The 24150-nt window shown below is 47.6% G+C and overlaps 1 protein-coding gene across 1 annotated transcript in view; it reads right to left on the bottom strand.

The window, feature by feature from the left end:
- Window positions 1-24150, bottom strand: part of F2 (coagulation factor II, thrombin) — a 43109-nt gene that overhangs the window by 2316 nt on the left and 16643 nt on the right. The window contains exons 4-13 of the mRNA XM_040328209.1: window positions 22568-22627; window positions 20270-20375; window positions 19434-19570; window positions 14909-15217; window positions 11845-11949; window positions 10434-10557; window positions 8117-8284; window positions 6331-6504; window positions 2373-2551; window positions 678-748 (exon numbers count right to left, since the gene is read on the bottom strand). Coding sequence (XP_040184143.1) covers window positions 678-748; window positions 2373-2551; window positions 6331-6504; window positions 8117-8284; window positions 10434-10557; window positions 11845-11949; window positions 14909-15217; window positions 19434-19570; window positions 20270-20375; window positions 22568-22627 — 1433 coding nt within the window. The remainder of the gene's footprint in view (window positions 1-677; window positions 749-2372; window positions 2552-6330; window positions 6505-8116; window positions 8285-10433; window positions 10558-11844; window positions 11950-14908; window positions 15218-19433; window positions 19571-20269; window positions 20376-22567; window positions 22628-24150) is intronic.

Below are 24150 nucleotides of genomic sequence, written 5' to 3'. Positions count from 1 at the left end.
TGTTGATACTGTGACATGATGTCGTCCGCTGCACTCCCTCCAGTTACTGATGCTAATGCCAGAAACTTTTTCCTGTGTTTTTTTTTTTTTTTTTTTTTTAGGGTTTGAATACACTTTGATGTATTTAAAGCGGAGGTTCACCCTCAATTTGAACTTTATAGCAATCATTTCTGCAGCCTTAATATATGCCTCTAGCGTTGTCTTTTTTTTTTTTTCAGATCTGAACCCTTACCTGTCTTCAGCCTCACTTCCGGGTCTTCTTCCCTGCGGGGAGTGGGCGTGTCGCTCCTTTTCCCCGACGGGGAGCTCTGCGCAATGTCTCCTGGGAGTGAGTGATGAGAATCCCAGTAGACGCGCTGTGCTGTAATCCCACGATATCTTGCGGGTCACGTGACTCGGCAAGCGGGTCATGTGACGTGGGCAGCTACGAATTCTCCTTTTTAGGTATGGAGTATCCCGGAAGGACATCCTGCTGGGCTTCACAGTGCCCACAAACAAGATGGAAACGTCCATCTATGGATCGTTTGCGGGAGAAAACAATTCCTGGCGGCTAGAAGATTGGGACACACGAGTTCCTTATTTACAAATGTAAGAGCAGCAGAAGGATTTAAAAAAAAAACTAAAAACCTGCGGAACCCCTACTTTTAGCTTCTGGTAAAAGTTCTAGTGAGCCTTACCTTCATTGTAAAGGGACCACCGCTGTCGCCTTCACATGCATCTCCTCTTTTGTTGTCTTCTGGCCTGTAACCTGAAAAAAAAAAAATTCTAAGTGTTGCTGCTGTCAAGTCTCCTGTAATCTGGGCAAATATAAATACACATGAGCAAGAAAAAGGCCATGTTACTAAAGTTTCCATTTCCCAGCATGTTCTGTTTTATTTTAATTTAATTTTTTGAGTATCACTGATGGGACACGCGTGTGTGTGTGTTAGATATATCTATCTATCAATCACAAAAGTGAGTACACCCCTCACATTTTTATAAATATTTTATTATATCTTTTCATGTGACAACACTGTAGAAATGACACTTTGCTACAATGTAAAGTAGTGAGTAAATTCGCTGTCAACAAAAGTGCACGTCTAAGTGAAAATTTCCAAATTGGGCCCATTTAGCCATTTTCCCTCCCTGGGCCCATAGTGTCAATATTTTGTGTGGCCACCATTATTTTCCAGCACTGCCTTAACCCTCTTGGGCATGGAGTTCACCAGAGCGTCACAGGTTGCCACTGGAGTCCTCTTTCCCTCCTCCATGATGACATCACAGAGCTGGTGGATGTTAGACACCTTGCGCTCCTCCACCTTCCATTTGAGGATTCCCCACAGATGCTCAATAGGGTTTAGGTCTGGAGACATGCTTGGTCAGTTCATCACCTTTACCCTCAGCTTCTTTAGCAAGGCAGTGGTTGTCTTGGAGGTGTGTTTGGGGTCATCGTCATGTTGGAATACTGTCCTGCGGCCCAGTCTTCAAAGGGAGGGGGATCATGCTCTGCTTCACTATGTCTCAGTACATGTTGGCATTCATGGTTCCCTCAATGATCTGTAGCTCCCCAGTGCCGGCAGCACTCATGCAGCTCCAGACCATGACACTCCCACCACCATGCTTGACTGTAGACAAGACACACTTGTCTTTGTACTCCTCACCTGGTTACCCCCACACGCTTCACACCATCCAAACCAAATAAGTTTATCTTGGTCTCATCAGACCACGGGACATGGTTCCAGTAATCCATGTCCTTAGTCTGCTTGTCTTCAGCAACCTGTTTGAGGGCTTTCTTGTGCATCATCTTTAGAAGAGGCTTCCTTCTGGGATGATAGCCATGCAGACAAATTTAATGCAGTGTGCGGTGTATGGTCTGAGCACTGACAGGCTAACCCCACCCCTTCAACCTCTGCAGCACTCATACATCTGTTTGCCAAAGACAACCTCTGGATATGACGCTGAGAACGTGCACTCAGAACTGGCCTTGTCATGGTCGACCAAATGAGTTGAGTGGAACCTGTCCTATTAAACTGCTGTATGGTCTTGGTCACCATGCTGCAGCTCAGTTTTAGGGTCTTGGCAATATTGCATTTCATCGCCTCCTCACTGCCTGCTTGAACCCGGTACTATAACGACACAACCATGAGCATTGAAGGGTGCTTGCAGAGTAGCCCTAATCACTTGAAGTGACAGTCAGTATAATTCCTGCTGTGGCCATGAAACAAAGCGTGGATGCCCCGATATGTGTACACCCCCCCAGCCACTGCACGGGTCATCCATGGGGTTTTACTGTCCCCCAACCGCTTGTGTGGACAGAAGCCCTTCTTGACATGCATTTTTTTTCTACCCCTTGAAGCTCAGCCATTCTAGTTCTCCACATTCATCTTTCTTACCTGCACAGAACATGTTATCTGTGACTTTGACCTTGGTGGAGGATTTGCACCTCTCCTGCTCCACAATGGGAAGGTTAATCTGCTGTAGGATCTGTGGTTGCTTAGGACCTCCGGTGCTCCAGTTTTCTTGAAGATTCCCCCAACCTGTCACTCGGCCTTTGTATCCTGACTGAAAAAGTCTGTAGAGAGATCATATAATGTTATACACCATTTTCATAATTAATAATATTGCCTTTTGTAAGGCCCCCCATTCACACCAGCGGACCGATCAGGCCACCCAATGTCCTCTATGGTGCGACGGGTGTCAGTGGACTTGTGTCCGCTGACACCCGCCGGGAATTCCGATCCGACAAAATCCGCTGAAAAACAGATGTATGCCAATACTTTCGCCATCCATCCAGCGGGTCGGAACGGATGACAATCAGATGGAAACGAACATACAGTTTGTTTCCATCCGACCGATCCATAGAGGAGAGCAGGCTCTGTCCTTGTCCACTCTGCACAGTAAACAGTGGCTTTCTATTGCCACTATGGCATCAAGCTGCTACTGGCACTACCCTAAGGATAACCATTCTATGCATACTATCTCCAGTCTTAAAGTGGTTGTTAGGCTACTCTGATGTCTTTATACAGTGCCTTGCAAAAGTATTCACAGCTTTTAGTTCAATGTTTTTTTTAATCTCAATTATATGTGATGGATCAGAACACAATAGTCTAAGTTGGTGAAGTAAAATTAGAAAAATATATACATAATCAATTTTTCAGAAATAAAAAACGGATAATTTACATGTGCGTATGTATTTACCCCCTTTGTTATGAAACCCCCCAAAAAAAAGACCTGATGCAACCAATGACCTTCAGAAGTCACATACCGTATTTATCGTAGTATACCGCACACTTTTTTGCCCTGAAAATCAGGGCAAAATCGTGGGTGTGCGATATACGCCGATACCCGCGCTGTGTTTGAATCACTGCGCCGGCATATACCGAGCGCAGTATAGTCGGGCAGGCTCGGTTCCTCTCGCGGTCACGTTCTGTACGTCCTTTACGCAAGAGGAGCCGAGCCTGCCTGACTATACCCGAGTGTACTGCGCTCGGTATATGCCGAGCCGATGTACGCGATGGACGACGGGCAAGACACCAACGAGGGGCATCCAAACTGTAAGTATTTTTTTTTTTTTTCTGAATTTTCCTTCAAGTTAGGGGGTGCGCGCTATACGCCGGGGCTATAGGGGGTTATAGCCAGATAAATACGGTAATTAGATTGCACACAGGTGGACATCATTTCACTAAGTGTCACATGATCTGTCATTACATATACACACCTTTTTTTTGAAAGGCCCCAGAGGCTGCAACACCCAAGCAATAGGCACCACTAACCACTGCCATGAAGACCAAGAAACTCTCCAAACAAGTAAGGGACAATGTTGTTGAGAAGTACAAGTCAGGCTTAGGTTATAAAAAAAAATATCCAAATCTTTGATGATCCCTAGGAGCACCATCAAATCTATCATAACCAAATGGAAGTGTGTATGTGATTTATATTAAAAAAAAATGCAGATTATACCTAATGTCAGAGCGCTGCTTGGCGCTCATGTGCCCGGCTGGCTCTCTCCTCTCCCCGTCTGACAGCTGAAGCGGGCAGGGCTGAGATTCCCCCGCTGACATCAGTCAGGAGGGGAGGAGGAGAGAGCTGGCCATTCACGTGAGTGCCGAGCAGTGCTCTGAAATTAGGTAGAATCTGCATTTTTTTTTTAAATATAAATCACACATGCAGAGGGACACAGGATTAGGACACAGTGGATTATATGAAAATAACACTGTTATTTTAGCAGCGGGTGGGGAGGGGGCCGGCCCTGTCATGAGCCGACAGGTAGGGAGGGGGAGAGCTGCGGGTGACGGAGGTACGTAAACTGACCACTGTGTCAGGGCTCAGCAGCCATGATGAACCATGATCAGTTTACAGAGGGGAGGGCATAGCCAGGCAGGATCAGCCAGGTAATTCAGGTGATACAAATTACACATCACAAGCACTGTGCTGTATAACATGCTTTAAAGGGGCATTTATTTTTAGGGTAACAAACGCTTTAAGCTCACCCTACACCTTTAGCATTTCATTCAAACATTCAGAAATACCATCTATCAAGCATTTGATAGCACCATTTGATACATTTCATATGAAAACCTTGAAAATGTTTAATCTATTGCCATGCCATGGTTTGGAATTCTACATTGGATTTCGTGATTTGCACTTGCGCATTAAAGCAGAGCTCCTGTCTCCTTGACAGTGTTCTCCAAAAAGCACCCCTGTGATTCGCAATATAAACAGGATACTGTTATAAGTGTATATCTTCTTCTTACTTACAAATATAAAATTTATCACAGGATCCCGGCAGACAGGCAGCAGTCATTATTAGTGTGGCTCCTACTTGCTTTCCGGAATTCCGTGCGGCTGGCTACCCAGCATGCACGTCCCGATCTTGCGGCTGTGCAGTAGGGACACAGCACGACGCACTGTGTTGTTTACAGGTTGTCAAAACAATGGTGGCATTGGCGGAAGTTCCTGCCCCATTGCTATGGAAACCTGTCAATCAAGACAGGACCTGGAAGAAAGTCAAGTGCGGTTCAAAGACTCCTGGGATAGATGACACAGATATCACAGGAGACCCAGCAAATCGCCTATTTACGAAATCGAATTTTGCACCCGCACCCAGGCACAGCAGAGGTGGGGGCGCCGAAGCTCCAAAGTGCTCCCCTCCCTCCTCTTTGTCTGTGTCCAGAGGCGGAGCACATGTAGTGGGTGCTGCGGTTCTCCATCCCGCTTGCTCTCCCCGCTGGCAAGTGACAAGAGCGCATACCTCCCGCTGTCCCCGGAATCCGGGCTGGGTACCACAGCGGAGCCTAGTACTGGAACATGTTCCGGTACTAGGCTACACTAATTAATTCTGTCCGGTGTGCATGGAGCAGTCTCCTGTCCGCCCCGCCCTCTCTGCGTGTGTCAGCTCTTTTCCCATAGGCGGTGTGGTGAGAGGCTTCTGGGTTGGCCGGAGCTGCTGCCAATCATCCCGTGCACTCCCAGAAATGCTCTCCGAGTGCCACCCTCCAAGTAACCAAAGATGCCAAGGATGCCCCGCCCCCTGTAATGTGCTTCTGCTCCCAGCGCGCCCGAGCTACATGGATCTATTGGACAAGTACTGATCTATGGGGACACCTGATGTGGGGGGCTCTGATGGGGACACCTGCTGTGGGGGGCTCTGATGGGGGACACCTGCTGTGGGGGCTCTGATGGGGGACACCTGCTGTGGGGGGCTGATAGGGGACACCTGCTGTGGGGGGCTCTGATGGGGGACACCTGCTGTGGGTGGCTGTGATGGGGGCCATCTACTGGGGGGGACTCTGATGGGGGACACCTGCTGTGAGGGGCTGTGATGGGGGACACCTGCTGTGAGGGGCTGTGATGGGGGACACCTACTGGGGGGGACTCTGATGGGGGATACCTGCTGTGAGGGGCTGTGATGTGGGACACCTACTGGGGGGGACTCTGATGGGGGACACCTGCTGTGATGGGGGCCATCTACTGGGGGGGACTCTGATGGGGGACACCTGCTGTAAGGGGCTGTGATGGGGGACACCTACTGAGGGGGGCTCTGATGGGGGACACCTGCTGTGGGGGGCTCTGATGGGGGACACCTGCTGGGGGGGGCTCTGATGGGGGACACTAATGAAGACTTCTTAGGCGAGCATCTCTGTGTTTGAGTCGTAGCCATAGAAACATTTGTAATGGGGAGGACTTAGTAAGATGACCGTGCCCATGTGGGGGCGCCAGAAATATTTCTGCACCCAGGCGTCTTTGACCCTAGGGTCGGCCCTGAAACCACAACTGTCAGGAAGACATCATCCTTGTGTGGCGAGACAGACAGGCCGACAAATCTAAAGCCGATATAAGAAGGGTCCTTACGATTGTACGATATCTTTGGTGGGCAGGCACACAGGGTGGATATAGCTGGTGAAGAGCAGAGGTCTTTTCAGCTGCATAAGTGCGATGTCTCGGTCAAGATTTTCCCTCCAGTTGTATCTTTGGTGCACGATAATGCGCTGAAGCTGTAGAATTCTTTCGTCTGGCTTTTCGTACCTGGAATGACAGGAACAAACATGAATGCCATACTTTAAGTAAAAGCAGGAACAGAGGGGTGCCAGACTATACACTTTTTGTCATTACTCATCTATCTTGTGAGTTGCCAATTCTTTTTATTTATATTAAATATAAATTAAATGCTGCACTTAGTCTGGCGCCCCTCTGTTCCTGCTTTTACTTATAGAGTTACCTGCTTCGCTCAAAGGGTGCTTCCTCCAAATGCTACCTGAAAACGAATTTATTATAATATGCTGTTATAATTTATGTGTTGACGACATACTAGAGCAGGAATATGCAATTAGCGGACCTCCAGCTGTTGCAGAACATGAGGCATAGCAAGACTCTGACAGCCACAAGCATGACACCCAGAGGCATGATGGGACTTGTAGTTTTGCAACAGCTGGAGGTCCGCTAATTGCATATCCCTGTACTAGAGTGTCTTTTTTTTCTATAGTGGTATTGATACTGTATAGGCAAGGATTAAAAGATAAAGAAGCTACTGTATTTATCGGCGTATTTCGCGCACTTTTTTGCCCTGAAAAACAGGGCAAAATCGTGGGTGCGGGATGTCGGCGCAGTGGTTCGAACAGAGAGCAGGAAGCGGGGATGGCCGCAGAAGGACGCCGGACCGGGCGAGGCCGCAGATGGACGCGCTGGACGACGGGCAGGAAGCGATGGGCAAGACACTGACGAGGGGCATCCAAACTGTAAGTATTTTTTTTTTTTTGCAGGAATCTTTCTTCAAATTCCGGGGTGCGCGCTATACGCCGAGGCGCGTTTTAGCCCGATAAATACGGTATATACTTAGTAAGTGACTAAATAAGCTGCTAAAACATGCTTAAAAAAACGGAGGATTTTAAGAGGAAGTAAACCCTCTAAAACATTTATTTAAAAAAAAAATGCAAGAGAAAGGCAAAATGAGCTAGTAACAATAATTCCTCCAGCAGACAGCAATTATAGACCCTCCAGTGCGTTCCCCTGCATTCCTGATGAAAAAAGGCCCTGGATATAACAAAATACTTTCAATTTTATATTTATCAGATAGAAAGGGACCAATTAAATAAGTAAATTTTTTAGAGTTTACATATAGTTTAAGAAGTAAACCCAATTATTTCTTAGCAAAACCAAGAATATAAAGCACCTGATGCACAGTTTGGGGTAAAACGGGCATGGAACTGGGAGGACATATTTGAAGAAAGTGGGAAATCTGACACTGACTTGACTGATGATAAAATTGTTCCAGCTTTATTCAATATCCATCGAGACATAAAAATATCCATCTTATAAAAGAATTGTCAGGTTTCTGCCCAAACCTTAGGGCCTTAGTCATAAGTCATATAACTAAGGCCCTAAGGTTGGGGCAGAAACACGTCCATTATTTTATATGATGGATACTTTCTTTTATGTCTTGATGGATATTGAATAAAGCTTTAATTATTTTATCATCTGTCAGTGCCAGATTTCCTACTTTTTGTCTAGATGTACAGCATATATACTGGTATAGACTACTGCACCTGTCCCAATGGGAACTAAATTCAGGGATTGCAGCACCACAAAAAAATTTTTTTTTTTTTTTAGATTAAGTGATCAAATGGGTGAATTGTCTTACTTTAATCGGTTGTGCTTTCCAATGCGCACAAGGAGGTCATCTACTGTGAAGTTCTTGTCCCAGGGAGGGTAGAAGATGCAGTGAGCAGCCGTGAGTATCCAAGTATCGCTGATAAGACTGGCCCCGCAGAGTAGCTCCTGTGGTTGTCTTTTATAGATCATCACCTGCCTTAGTACAGAAATAGTACAGAAGTAAAAAGGATCAGCATGGCATTCACAAAAAGCAGAAAAAGGGTTAAAACCACCCGCAAAGCGCCACTACAGTGGCGCTTTGACGGCGGTATGGTCGTGGTGTCAATTCATTTCAATGGGCAAGAGCGGGGGAGGAGCGGTATACACACCGCTCTTTCACCGCTCCAAAGATGCTGCTTGCAGGACATTTTCTAACGTCCTGCCAGCCAGGGGCGGACTGACCATTCGGGCACTCGGGTAATCCCCGCTTTAACCACTTCGTGTCGGCGCTATAGACGAAAGACGTCCTCCTGTTTACATGTCACCTACGCGCCTAAGCGGGCACGCATCGGGGAAAAATGGTGCCCGCCAGGTCACGCGGGTGCCGGTGTCCGCCAGGCACCTGCGATCGGCATTTACAGAGCCAGGGACGTGGATTTCTGTGTGTCAGGGAGAGGAGACCGATGGTGTGTCCCTTGTACATAGGGACACAGACACGGTCTCCTCCCCCAGTCAGTCCCCTTCCCCCACAGTAAGAATCACTCCCAGGGAACACTTCCTCGCCCCTTAGTGCTAACCCCTTCCCTGCCAGTCACATTTATACAGTAATCAGTGTATATTTATAGCACTGTTCGCTGTATAATAGTGAATGGTCCCAAAATAGTGTCAAAAGTGTCCAAACTGTCCGCCACAATATCGCAGCCCTGACAAAAAAAATCGCAGATAACCACCATTACTAGTAAAAAATAAAAAATAAATCATAAAACTATCCCCTATTTTGTAGGCGCTATAACTTTTGCGCAAATCAATCAATATTACGCTTATTGCAATTTTTTTTTTTTTTTTGCAAAAATATGTAGAAGAATACGTATCGGCCTAAACTGAGCCAAAAAAAAGGGAGCAATAAGTAAAAAATATTGGCACGGATTCACGTAGCACTTACGCTGACGTATCTCAAGATACGCCGCGTAAGTGCACATATGCGCCGTCGTGTCTATGCGCCTGACTCTGAAAGCAAGATACGCCTGAAAATAGGCTTCATCCGACCAACATAAGTTTCCTACGCCGTCGTATCGTGGGCGCATATTTACGCTGGCCGCAACGGGCGCTCCTATTGATTTACCATTTGAATATGCAAATGAGGGAGATACGCCGATTCACAAACGTACTTGCGCCCTATGCAAAGGGAGAGATATGGACAGCCGCACTCCAATTTCTTAAGACGTGCCCTTTATTGGGTAAAGGAAAAATGCACTACAAGTATCAGCACACAGTGGGAAAAACAGCTGACGCGTTTCGCATTGGATATCAATGCTTAGTCATAGCTACCAAACGTACTTGCGCCCGGCGCATTAATATACTCGGTTTACGTAAGTCGTACGCCCGACGTAAAGTTATTCCCCATATATGAGGCGCAACTCATGCAAACGTGCAAACGTATGGACCAGGGAAGACAGCCGTCGTTTTTTACGTTGTTTACGTAGTACGTGAATAGGGCTAGTCGTAGGTTACGTTCAAGTCGTAGGCAGTGATTTGACGTAACTTAGGCAGTTGTTTTGATGTGATTCTGAGCATGCACACTGGGAAGCGTCCATGGGACGGCGCCTGCGCCGTTCGTTATTCGTATCTTGATGGCGCTCGGCCCATCATTTACATGGGGTCACGCCTCATTAGCATGGCTCACGCCCACTGCCACTTACGACGAGTTACGCCGAGGGACCCCAGCGTAGATTAGGGAGCGAGTGCTTTGTGAATACTGTGCTCGCCGCTCTGCGCTACGTCGGCGTAGCGTATATTCGATACGCTACGCCGGCATAACTATGCGCCAAGGTATGTGAATCCGGGCCATTGTTTTTTTTTTTCAAAATTGTCGCTCTTTGCATGTTTATAGCGCAAAAACATAAAAACCGCAGAGGTGATCAAATACCACCAAAAGAAAGCTCTATTTGTGGGGGGGGCGGAAAAAAACATCAATTTTGTTTGGGAGCCACGTCGCACGACCGCGCAATTGTCATTCAAAGCGTGCCAGTGCTGAAAGCTGAAAATTGGCCTGGGCAGGAAAGGGTGTGAAAATGTCCGGTACTGAAGTGGTTAAGCTATGACTCAAGGAGTCGCCATTCTAGGGAAATCATGCGCCGCGCTCTTACCATGGTGCACTGCCCCGCTCGGCATCCTCTCCCTTCACAACACGACCCTGCATGGACAATATCAGCTCTTCCTCTCCCTTGTCTTGCACTTTCTTCTGCTCAAAGAGAGGCCTCTGCCCACACACTGTAGAGGAGGACCAAAGCAAACAACATTATTAACAATGACAGCTGTGGAACGGTCTATTCTGTGGAGTCCATGCAAAAAAAGAACAGCCAGAGCACTTTTTTTTTTTTTTTTGACAGAAGAGGTGTACTTATAAAAAAATAAATAAAAATAAAAACATTCACAGAGCTAGTTATTAAGTGAAACTGCAAGTATATTCAGTCTGTGCAACTAGAGGCAAAATCCAATGGGGTAGATTCACATACCTTTTTGCGGCGGCGTATCTCCAGATATGCCGCCGTAATTTGAATTCCGCGCCCGCGTAGCGTTACGCCGATTCACAAAGGCAGTTACGCTGAAAAAATAGGCTTCTTCCACCGACGTAACTTGATTGCGGCGGCGTAGAATTGTGTGCAATATAACTTTGGCCGCTAGGGGCGCTTCCGTTGTTGTCGGCGTAGAATATGCTAATTTCCGAGATACGCCGATTCACAAACGTACGTGCGCCCAGCGTTCGTTTTTTTACGTTGTTTGCGTTAAGGCTTTTTCGGCGTAAGGCTGCTCCTGCTATTAGGAGGCGCAGCCAATGTTAAGTATGGACGTCGTTCCCGCTTCGAAATTTTAAATATTTACATCGTTTGCGTATAGGGCTGGACGTAATTTACGTTCACGTCGAAACCAATACGTCGTTACGCTGTACTTGGAAGAAATGCACACTGGGATATGTACACGGACGGCGCATGCACGTCAGGTCATCACATATTACCATAAAACACGCCCCCCCTTCCCCATTTGAATTCCGCGCGCTTACGCCGGCCCCATTTACGCTACGCCGCCGCAAGTGCTTTGTGAATACTGCACTTGCTCCTGTAAGTTGCGGAGGCGTAGCGTAAATACACTACGCTGCGCCGCCGTAACTTATAGCGTAGCTACCTGAATCTACCCCATTGTTGTTATGCTATTTTCTCTGCAACTCAAATGATTAATTAAAAATGTAATACCAAATTATGACCAATAGATGGAGCTGATGATTATAGTAAATAATTATTTATTTCTTATGCTCAGCTCCATCTTGTGGCCCCAATGTGGTATTTTCCTGATTCGTTCTATTCTGTATGAATCAATAACATTCAACCCACAGAGAAATTAGCCTAGCAACATTTGATTTTTTTTCCCATTACACAGAACAAATATCATTGCAGTTTCCCTGCACACATTTTTTTTTTTTTTTTTTTTTTTTTTTTTTTTTAATAAATACACTCCATAAAATCTCCTTCACCAAAACGATGACATTATTCATTTCCTTACCTGACTCTCCCTTGCCAAAACTTTTCTCATCAAAGAAGGTCTGATGCTGTGCAGTGTCTGTGCGTCCCCCAATGACAGAGACCGTTTCTTCATCAATAGGGCTGTCTGCCAGAGACAGGGGGTCGTCCCAGTGACAAGACGATCAGTGAATAGATGAGAGAAGAGAAAGTGACATATGAGCAGAGTTAATACTTTTTCCAACATCTTGAATGGGATGTATAGTGTTTTGTACGATTTCTAGATACCTGTGTGAAAGGCACCAGTTTGATGAAAATAACGGCATCTATGAGCATAAATGTTCAACAAAGTAAATTCTGTGCTGCGCTTGTCATGATAAAGGTACAAGGAGGCAGATCTTTTTGCTCATTGCATACCAATTTTGATTGGCAAGTCTTGGAGTTGGCCGACTCAAACCACTTAAGCCCCGGACCAAAATGCAGCTAAAGGACCTAGCCTCTTTTTGCGATTCGGCACTGCGTCGCTCTAACTGACAATTGCGCGGTCGTGCGACGTGGCTCCCAAACAAAATTGGCGTCTTTTTTTCCCACAAATAGAGCTTTCTTTTGGTGGTATTTGATCACCTCTGCGGTTTTTATTTTTTGCGCTATAAACAAAAATAGAGCGACAATTTTGAAAAAAATGCAATATTTTTTACTTTTTGCTATAATAAATATCCCCCAAAAATATATATATAAAAAAAAAATGTTTTCCCTTAGTTTAGGCCGATACGTATTCTTCTACCTATTTTTGGTTAAAAAAAACGCAATAAGCGTTTATCGGTTGGTTTGCGCAAAATTTATAGCGTTTACAAAATAGGGGATAGTTTTATTGCATTGTTGTTCATTTTTTTTTAACTACTAATGGCGGCGATCAGCGATTTTTTTTCGTGACTGCGACATAATGGCGGACACGTCGGACAATTTTGACACATTTTTGGGACCATTGGGCCGGATTCAAGAAGCAATTGCGCCTGTGTAACCATAGGTTACACAGCGCAATTGCTTACTTGCCCCGGCGTAACGAGTGCTCCTGATTCAGGAACCTCGTTACGCCGACTGCAGCCTAAGATCTGCGCGGCATAAGGCTCTTATGCCCGCATATCTTAGGCTGCATTCTTGCGGTGGACGCTAGGTGGCCATTCCTATGTGAGTGGGTTTAGCACACCCGGACAGGCCTCTCTCACCGACCCGGCAGCTGGAGTATCACGCGAACATTTGTAGGACAAAGTCCCTGCCACAGACACTCCCCGGCGAACCCGAACCCGAGGAAAAGTCTCTGCCACAGACCCTCCTCGGTGAACTTCAGAGAAACACCCCCGCCACAGGCCCTCTCCGACTTGCAGTCACAGAGACAACCCTCCCTAGATGAACCACGCCCGGATCTCCTTCAACCTGTCGCCCAGGCACCGACCGACAGGCGATCAATCCCTCAGCGTCTGGCCACCCCGATCGTCCACCGAGGCCCCTCCGGACCACCAGCCTCTCAATGGCGCTCCCCAGACGGGCCCCCCACCAAGCAACAACACATCCCGGGATCCTCCCGCTGGGTCCCAGTCGCTGCTCAGATGCTCCGGGCCAACATGATTCTGGAACCAGGAACGCGGCACGCACGCCCCGGCCAGGTAGGCCACAACGCCGGGGCACTATGATGTGGTCACCCCAAAGGTGCGCGCCACACTCGAAGAAGAAGACGACGACCCAGAACCAATGGCGTCCGTCCCACAAATACCCCTCCCCAGCATGCACAGCGAGGCCAAACCCTCCCGATTGGCCGCTGGGAAAGAGCACCCAAGTCTTGACTCCACTGCCGCCACCCGCAGCACCGGGGTTGGAAGAACACTCCAGCGCAACAGAATAAGCCCACAGCACAGCCAAGCAGAGACAGAGACCCTGTCCTGCACATAACAATTTGGATCAGAGTTCAACTACACTCTGATCTCCCGCCAAACCCAACTAGCACCGGTACTATAAAGTACCCAGGCGCTACACATGATTACAACACAAAAGTGCAAGGTTTCGGAGTCACGCAGGACCCCTTGTCAGGCATGTGACGAAGTCCTGCGTGACTCCGAAACGTTGCACTTTTCTTGTGTTGTGATCATGCAATAAACTACCCGTTTGGACGCCACTCTGTGCCGATCCTTGGTGTGCTGGCAAATATCTACCCCATTTACCCTCCTTAGGAGAGTTCAAACCTTTCAGACCTTCCAGGGAAGAAATATTACAGTCAAGTCTGGTTTTGCAATACATTGCTGCAGATTTAAAAGAAAATAATACAGGTCGTTTTCTGAAATACGCTAGACATATGTAGGTAGATTCAGGTAGAGTTAGGCCGGCTTATCGGTAGATAAGCCGACCTAACTCGGAATATGCGCCGCCGTATGTTTAAGTGTATGCTCAAACAGAGATACGCTTAAACATATCTAAGATACGACGGCTTGCGCCGTCCCATCTTAGATTGCAATATTTCGGATGTCCGCTAGGTGGCGCTTCCATTGTGGTCGGCGTAGAATATGTAAATGAGTTGATACGCCGATTCACGAACGTACGCCCGGCCGCCGCAGTCGATTTACGCCGTTTCCGTAAGGCATTAGCAGGCCTAAAGTTATTCCATCTATTAGGTGGAATAACAATGTTAAAGTATGGCCGCCGTTCCCGCCGCGAGATTCAAATTTTTTACGTTGTTTGCTTAAGTCGTCCGCGAATCGGGATTTACGTCGTTTACGTCCACGTCGAAATCAATAGGCCCGTGCGGCGTACTTAGCCGCAATGCACTCTGGGAAATGTAGGCGCCCGGCGCATGCGCATTAACAAAAAACGTAAAAAACGTGAGGTCAAGCCTCATTACCATACAACACGCCCCCCTCCAAGACATTTGAATTTGGCGCCCTTACGCCCGCCCGCTTTAGGCTACGGCGCCGTATATTAGCAGGCAAGTACATTGAGAATCATATACTTGCCTAGCTAACTTACGGCGGCGTAGCCTAAACAGGCTAAGCTACGCCGCCGCAAGTTTAGGCACTTCTCTCTGAATCTACCTAATGGTGATTATCGGCTGTGCTTACCACAGTATTTTAGTGCACAATAATCAAACGTCACGTTGGGGTGAGATACATAGCACCACACGCCCTCATCATCCCCGTCTGGGTTCCTGCAATAATTTCCCTTCAATACGGCCTCTTTACGAAATTCCTTGCGACTGTGCAGCTCCACCTCTGCGGAGTCCCAGGGGAGACAGGGAAATCCTGATACAGTAACTGCCAGAGTCCCCTCGTAGTCTATTCCGCGGTTCGGCTCGCAGTGTTCTTCCTCCTCTGTCTGTACCGGTTCCTGTTTTACTATAGGAATTTTCTCCACTGTGGTCTTTTCTGTACCTGCAAAGACAGAAACAACGTTTTAAAATGTATCGTATGCTGGCAGAGGCGGCTCTTTAACCCCTTCCATACAGGGCACTTATACACCTTCCCGCCCAGACCAATTTTCAGCTTTCAGCGCTGTTGCACTTTGAATGACAATTGCGCGATCATGCTACACTGTACCCAAACTAAATTTTTATCATTTTGTACCCACAAATAGAGCTTTCTCTGGGATATTTATTTTCTGCCAAAAAAAATGACCGAAAATTTTGAAAAAAAAAAACTTTTTTTTGTTTCTATTATAAAACATTGTAAATAAGTACGTTTTCTCCTTCACTGATGGGCACTGATGGTACTGCACTGACGGGCACTGATAAGGCGGCACTGATGGGCACCGATGAGGTGGCATTGATGGGCACTAATATGCGGCACTGATGGGCGGCACGGATAGGCACCGATAGGCAGCATGGATGGGTTTGGATAGGCGGCACGGATGGGCACGGATAGGTGGCACAGATGGACACGGATAGGCGGCACGGTTGGGCACGGATAGGCGGCACGGATGGGCACGGATAGGCGGCACGGATGGGCACGGATAGGCGGCACGGATGGGCACTGATAGGCGGCACGGATGGGCACTGATAGGTGGCACGGATGGGCACTGATAGGTGGCACAGATGGGCATAGATGGGCACTATTGTATGTGTTTTACTAATGGATGCCAATCAGTGCCAAACAATGCCTGCCAATCAGTGATGCCCATTGTGGGCACTGATTGGCATCCATTGCGGCACTGATTGGTATCCATTTTTTGTGTCCTCATCCCTGGTGGTCTAGGGTGGCATACCTTTATTTTTATAATCCCTGGTGGTCCAGTGGGCATCCCTGGTGGTCCAGTGGGCATCCTCGGGGGGGGGCTGTGCTGATAATCGATCAGCACAAACCCCCCCCTGTCACAGGAGCAGCCGATCGGCTCTCCTCTACTCGCGTCTGACAGACGCGAGTAAGGAAAAGCCGATTACCGGCTTTTCCTGTTTACATCGCGATCAGCCGTGATTGGACACGGCTGATCACGTGGTAAAGAGTCTCCGTGAGAGACTCTTTGCCTTGATCGGTGTTGTGGGGTGTCAGACTAACACCCTGCAACAACGATCGCCGCGATGCGCGCCCCCGGGGGCGCGCAGCGGCTCAGAATCCTGAGGACGTCATATGACGCCCAGTCAGGATTCTACAACCACTTTGCCGACGTCAATATGTCATTGGCGGGCGGCAAGTGGTTAATTAGACAAATTAGGCGGTCGCCTAAGGCCTCACGCCACCTAATTTGCCTGATAAAGGAAGGGGAGAGACCAGCATCGGGAAGAATGATGGCACTGCCTGCGAATGTGCGGGACCAATCTCCTCATGCAAGGACTCTGCACTAAAAATGTTATACTTTTTCCCATTATGGGCGTGAGTGGGGCCTCATGTCTAAGTTTTGCCTAAGGCCTCACAAAGCCTAGAGCCGCCTCTGTAATAATGTTGGCAAATTGCATCCAGAATGCGGTCAAATTTGCTAACAGAGCCCTCCAAGAGAGAGCTATAAATGTGATATTCTGTTATGGTAACATCATGTATACTATTGTTTATATGGGACGCATAACAGATATATGAGGTCAACTCAAAGTCTTGTGATATTTTCTGGTTCTTCTTTACCAGCAGCCGACTTTTTTATTTTTCCATAACAAGCATACAAAAACACAAACAGTCCATAAACTCCAGAAAAAAAAACGTTGGCTTACTGCCAGTAAAGCTCATCCCTTAACAGGGCTATAAAGTCCCCACCTGCTTCTGAGGTCCACGTAAAAGGTTACAACAGCCAGAAATGTCTCAGCAATGAACAGCTCTTCTTCATAAACATGTCCTGCGTCACCTCACACCTCATGGACACCTGCTGGCTGCTTCCTGCCTATTTCAGGTCTATCTCACAGGCAGGCAGTGGCGTCGCTAGGGGGTGGCTTCTGGGGCCCATAGCCGTGAGGCTCTTACTTAGGGCCGGACTGGCCTACCAGGATACCGGCAGGGCCGCCTGCACTGGGGCTGCTTTGAGGGCAGCCCGTAAAAGATATAGCTGCAGGCCGGGGCCGTCATGTCAACTGCGAATGTGCCGCTACCAATTGGGAAAGCCTGTACGTACTCGACTCTTTTTGAGCAGGTGGGCACATGCGCAGTGATATAATGGCGCCGGGCCGCGCCATTTTTAAATGTAAAGCAGCAGTGACACTGTAGTGTGAGGTCTCGGCTGTGTCTCATAACTGCTGGGTAAAACCCATCTGCAGCCTCTGACTACCTCCTGTTATTGCTCAGCTGTAGTATGTCTGCAGCCTCTGACCATCTCCTCCTGCCCCATGTCTGCAGCCTCTGACCATCTCCTCCTGCCCCATGTCCGCAGCCTCTGACCATCTCCTCCTGCCCCATGTCCGCAGCCTCTGACCATCTCCTCCTGCCCCATGTCCGCAGCCTCTGACCATCTCCTCCTGCCCCATGTCCGCAGCCTCTGACCATCTCCTCCTGCCCCATGTCCGCAGCCTCTGACCATCTCCCCCTGCACCATGTCCGCAGCCTCTGACCATCTCCCCCTGCACCATGTCTGCAGCCTCTGACCATCTCCTCCTGCCCCATGTCCACAGCCTATGACCATCTCCTCTTTCCCCATGTCCGCAGCCTCTGACCATCTCCCCCTGCACCATGTCTGCAGCCTCTGACCATCTCCTCCTGCCCCATGTCCGCAGCCTCTGACCATCTCCTCCTGCCCCATGTCCGCAGCCTCTGACCATCTCCCCCTGCACCATGTCTGCAGCCTCTGACCATCTCCTCCTGCCCCATGTCCGCAGCCTCTGACCATCTCCTCCTGCCCCATGTCCGCAGCCTCTGACCATCTCCTCCTGCACCATGTCTGCAGCCTCTGACCATCTCCTCCTGCCCCATGTCTGCAGCCTCTGACCATCTCCTCCTGCCCCATGTCCGCAGCCTCTGACCATCTCCTCCTGCCCCATGTCCGCAGCCTCTCACCATCTCCCCCTGCACCATGTCTGCAGCCTCTGACCATCTCCTGGCCAGTTGGGTTTCTATATTCCTCAGTCACATATGTGGGTACAGATCTCACAAAAGTGAGTACACCCCTCTCATTTTTGAAAATATTTTATTCTATCTCTTTTCATGTGACAACACTGAAGAAATTACACTTTGCTACAATGTAAAGTAGTGAGGCCCAGATTCTCATAGGACTTATGATGGCGCAGTGCCATGTACGCCGTCGTAAGTCCTAATCTGAGCCGTCGTATCTATGCGACTGATTCTTAGAATCAGTTACGCATAGATATCCATTAGATCTGACAGGCGTAAGTCTCTAACGCCGTCGGATCTAAACTGCAATTTTTTTTTTTTGCCCACTAGGTGGCGCTTATGTCGAATTCCGCGTTGAGTATGCAAATTAGCTAGATAAGCGAATTCCCGAACGTACGCGCGGCCGACGCAGTAAAGTTACAACGTTTACGTTAGGCTTTTCCCGGCGTAAAGTTGCCCTTGCTATATGAGGCGCAGCCAATGTTAAGTATGGCCGTCGTTCCGGCGTTGAAATTTTAAAAAGTTACGTCGTTTGCGTAAGTCGTCCGTGAATGGGGCTGGACGTCATTTACGTTCACGTCGAAACCAATGATGTCCTTGCGACGTCATTTGGAGCAATGCACACTGGGATATTTTACTGACGGCGCATGCACATTTCGTTCGGTGTGGGGACGCGCTTCATTTAAATGATACACGCCCCCTACCCACCGAATTTGAATTCCGTCGGGTGATTTACGCTACGCCGCCGCAAACTTACGGAGCAAGTGCTTTGAGAATACAGCACTTGCCCGTGTAAGTTGCGGAGGCGTAACGTAAATCAGATACGTTACGCCCGCACAATTTTGCGCGGCTGTACGTGAATCTGCCCCTGAGTGTACAGCTTGTATAACGGTGTACATTTTCTGTCCACTTAAAATAACTGCACAAACAGCCATTAATGTCTAAACCGCTGACAACAAAAGTGAGTACACCCCTAAGTGAAAATGTCAACCTTGTTAGCCACTGATTGACTGCAACGTTCCTTAAAGTTATATCTATCCCCAGGGTTGGTCACACCGGTCAGCCACAAAAAACTGCACCTGCATTTTGGGTCGTGGATGGAAGATGTGGCGGCGCTGACATCACTTACCACATACAGGCACTGCGCACTCCTCTCTGGTCTTCTCAGGGTTTTTTGTGTAACACCATGGACCGAGTGGGTTGTCATCTGGGTTTCGGCAAAAGTTCTCTGTCAGGTTTTTTTCGGAATGAGTGTCTGGATTTACCCTGAGAAAGAAAGGAGGTTAAACAGTGCATAAGCAAGTTAGAATATCCATACGCAACCCATGACCCTCCTGCTCTAGCACATCTACATTGCATGCCTTTTTAGGCTTTAAAAGGGCCGGTGAGGTCTCAATCGAGGCTTGTTTTTACAGAAGTGGACAAAGACTAAGATGACATCTTAATAATAACACAATAAACAATTAGCGATTTTTTTCGTGACTGCGACATTATGGCGGACACATCGGACAATTTTGACACATTTTTGGGACCATTGTCATTTTCACAGCAAAAAATGCATTAAAAATGCATTGTTTACTGTGAAAACGACAATTGCAGTTTGGGAGTTAACCACAAGGGGGCGCTGAAGGGGTTAAGTGTGACCTCATCTGTGCTTCTAACTGTAGGGGGGTGTGGCTGTAGGTCTGAGGTCATTGATTGTGATTCTCTATATAAGGGAACACACGATCGATGACGGCGCCACAGTGAAGAATGGGGAAGCTGGGCGATCGGGTCCGCGAGTCCCGCGGTCACGGAGCTGCGGGCGCGTGCCCGCGACCCACGGCTGGGCATTATACAATCACGTACAGGTACGTGATTGTGCCCAGCCGTGCCATTCTGCCGACGTATATTGGCGTTAGGCGGTCCTTAAGTGGTTAATATCATTTTAAGGAGAACAGCAAGTATGATGAACCATACACTCACTTTGTCTTGTGTGGAAAATGGCTGCCCCAGTACTGGCACTCTGTTCCAGATCGGGTGACACTGAGGGTCCCTCTGTAATTCTGCCCAAGGCCAGATGCACAGTCACCTGTCAGTTAGACAAATAGGATACAGGTAAGTCAGCCACAGCAACATTATCATCAACACCCATCATGGTGGGATCACCAGTTATTAAGCTGCAGATTTACAACAAAATGAAGAACAACTTTTGGAATTGCATTAATATGTTAAAGCCTGAAGATGCTAAATCCTGGAGCCTCATGCACCGGGGTTAAAGGATCAGTGCGCATGCGGCATGAAAAAAACATTGTTTTTTCCAACTTCATCATTAAAACGACGTTGCCCACACACCATCGTTTTTAAAAAATGCTCTAGCAAAGCGCGGTGACGTACAACACGTACGACTGCACTATAAAGGGGAAGTTCCATGCGGATGACGCCACCCTTGGGGTTGCTTTAGCCAATTTCCTGTTAGTAAAAGACGATTCGCGCTTTTCGGTCTGTTACAGCGTGATGAATGTACTTACTCCATTACGAACGGTAGTTTTACAAGAACGATCGCTCCCGTCTCATAACTTGCTTTTGAGCATGCACGGGTTTTTAACGTCGTTTTAGCCCACACACGATCATTTTTTACAACCCGAAAAATGACATCATTTAAAACGTCGTTAAAAAATGCAGCATGTTCGAGAAAAAAAAATTGTCGTTTTTCAGAACCCGAAAAATGATGTGAAGCCCACACACCCATCATGCCGAAAAATTATCGTGTGTACGCGGCATTAAGCATTTTTCTAACAAGTCTGTTTGCGCCTTTTTAAACCACTTCCATATTGGAAAAATACAAAAAAGAAGGATTGTGATTCCCTTTTGGACCCTTCAGCAGTGGGGTGGGTACAATGTCACCGTTTCTTTTGGTATTTTCTTAGGAGGTCTAGTTTGATGTCTATGACAAAATGATGGCATCAGCATCTTTTATCATGCTGTACATCACCGCGTTCTTAACGCTCGAAAGTTCCGAGAACTTTTGTGTGACTGTGTGTATGCAAGCCAAGCTTGAGCGGAATTCCGTCGGAAAAAACATCCAACTTTTTTCGGACGGAAATCCTGCTTGTGTGTACAGGGCATAAGAATTCTAAATGGTATTTTCATCAGCCAGTGGCAATCTTTATAAACAGGCCCCTTATATTTGCTGCCATGCAGGAAAATTAATAACGCTGGTACAGAATACCTGTGGACACAATTTTGCCAGCGTAATTAGTGGGGAAAAAAACGCATTCTGCATGCATTTCATCTGCATACTGTGAGGATGTATTTACACAGTTCAGCAGTTAAGCTATGTACTCAGCAGTTCAGTTACAAAGGGCCAAATCCACAAAAGGGATACGACGGCGTAACTGCTGTTACGCCGTCGTATCCCTGTTCCTAACTATGGAACTGATCCACAGAATCAGTTTTCCATAGTTAGGCAGAAGATCCAGCATGTGTAAGTACCACATCCGCCGCTGGGGGCATTTTGTGTCGAAATGCTGCATCGGGTATGCAAATTAGCACTTACAGAGATCTACGAAGCTTTTCAGCTTCGTTTTTTCTCCGTAAGTTTTAGTTTGCAAACGCAAAATTAGGGCTGCTTTTACAAGGTGTAAAGTTAGTACACCATGTAAAAGCAGACCCTTCTGTCCAGCGACGCGATTTATTTTTTGTTTTGAATTTTTTTTTTTCGCCGTATCTTTTTTTTTTTTTCGACGCAACTTTATTGACCCGACGCGATCCACAAAGCTCGGCGTAACGTAATTTCGCGCTATGCACATCGGGAAAATGACGTCACGAGCATGCGCAGTACGGCCGGCGCGGGAGCGCGCCTAATTTAAATGGGAATCGCCCCCATTTGAAGAGGAACGCCTTGCGCCGGCGGAATTTAAGTTACACAGCCGAAAATTTCTAGGTAAGTGCTTTGTGGATCGGGCACTTAGGTAGAAATTTTAAGGCAGTGTAACTTAAATGGAAAAATTTACGTTACGCCGGCATTAGTTAAAGCATGCTGGCTTAACAGGTAATGATCCTAACTTGCAGCGCAGGAGTTCTTGGTTCACTTTTCATAAATACATAATAATGAAGATGATGATTCCATCAGTACAGTAAGGATGAAATAGACAACTATTATTGAATCAGGGACTAAGCTGGGCACAGCAGAGCCATAGTATTGATGTGAGCCACTTAGACTTTTTAAAATTTCAACCAGTATGTATCTAGTACAGAGCAAATATTGACAGAGGGTCTTACCTTGCAGACAGGTAAGCAGTACCTCCCTGGGTTGCTTCTTCCCAACCCCTGGCTGACATGCTGCGGATGAGTAAAATATACATTTTAGAACAGTTCTAAGGACACAGGAGACATATAAAGAAGAGTAAAGCCTTTAGAAATCACTGAAGATGCCCAAACTCTGCTGATGTCAACCTAGGGGACCAGATTCTCGTACAGCGGCGTATCTATAGGCGGGCGTAACGTATCTGATTTACGTTACACCTCCGCAACTTAGACGGGCAAGTGCAGTATTCTCAAAGCACTTGCTCCGTAAGTTGCGGCGGCGTAGCGTAAATTGGCCGGCGTAAGCCCGCCTAATTTAACCACTTCCATACAGGGCACGTATACACCTTCCCGCCCAAGCCAATTTTCAGCTTTCAGCACTGTCGCACTTTGAATGGCAATTGCGCGGTCATGCTACACTGTACCCAAACAAAATTGGCGTCCTTTTTTCCCCACAAATAGAGCTTTCTTTTGGTGGTATTTGATCACCTCTGCGATTTTTTTTTTTGCGCAACAACTAAAAAAAGACTGAAAATTTAGAAAAAAAATTAAGTTTTTATTTTTTTCTGTTAATTTTTTTGTAAATAAGTAAGTTTTCTCTTTCAATTACGGGCACTGATATGGCGGCACTGATGAGATGGCACTGATGGACATCGATGAGGTAGCACTGACGGGCACAGATAAGGTGGCACTGATTGGCGGCGCTGGTATGCGGCACTGATGGGCACACATAGGCGGCACTGATGGGCACACATAGGCAGCACTGATGGGCACATAGGCGGCACTGATGGGCACATAGGCGGCACTGATGGGCACTCAGGCGGCACTGATGGGCACACATAGGCGGCACAGATGGGCACTCATGGGTGGCACTTATGGGTGGCACTGATGGATAATTATGGTTGGCACAGATGGGCACTGATAGGCGGGCACTGGGCATGGATGGGCACTGTGGGGTGGCACTGATGGACACTGTGGGTGGCACTGATGGACACTGTGGGTGGCACTGATGGACACTGTGGGGCGGCACTTATTTTTCCTATGTTGCCAGTTGGCAGCTTTTTTTTTTTTTTTTCTTTTTTTTTTTTTTTCCTTTTTTTTTTTTTTAGTTTTTTTTTTTTTTTTTTTTTTTTTTTTTTTAGACTTTTTTTTTTTTTTTGCCCTTCCCTGGTGGTCCAGGGTGGGCTTCCCTGGTGGTCCATGTGGCGATCCGAGGGGGGGCTGCGCTGATAAACAATCAGCGCGAACCCCCCCTGTCAGGAGAGCCGCCGATCGGCTCTCCTCTACTCGCGTCTGTCAGACGCGAGTGAGGAAGAGCCGTCGACGGCTCTTCCTGTTTACATCGTGATCAGCCGTGATTGGACACGGCTGATCACGTGGTAAAGAGTCTCCGTGAGAGACTCTTTACCGAGATCGGTGTTGCGGGGTGTCAGACTGACACCCCGCAACAACGATCGCCGCGATGCGCGCCCCCGGGGGCGCGCAGCGGCTTAGAATCCTGAGGACGTCATATGACGTCCAGTCAGGATTCTACAACCACTTTGCCGACGTCAATTTGT

Source organism: Rana temporaria, chromosome 11 (genome assembly GCF_905171775.1).
Source record: "Rana temporaria chromosome 11, aRanTem1.1, whole genome shotgun sequence".
NCBI lineage: Eukaryota > Metazoa > Chordata > Amphibia > Anura > Ranidae > Rana > Rana temporaria.
This window is presented reverse-complemented; position numbering and strand designations above follow the sequence as displayed.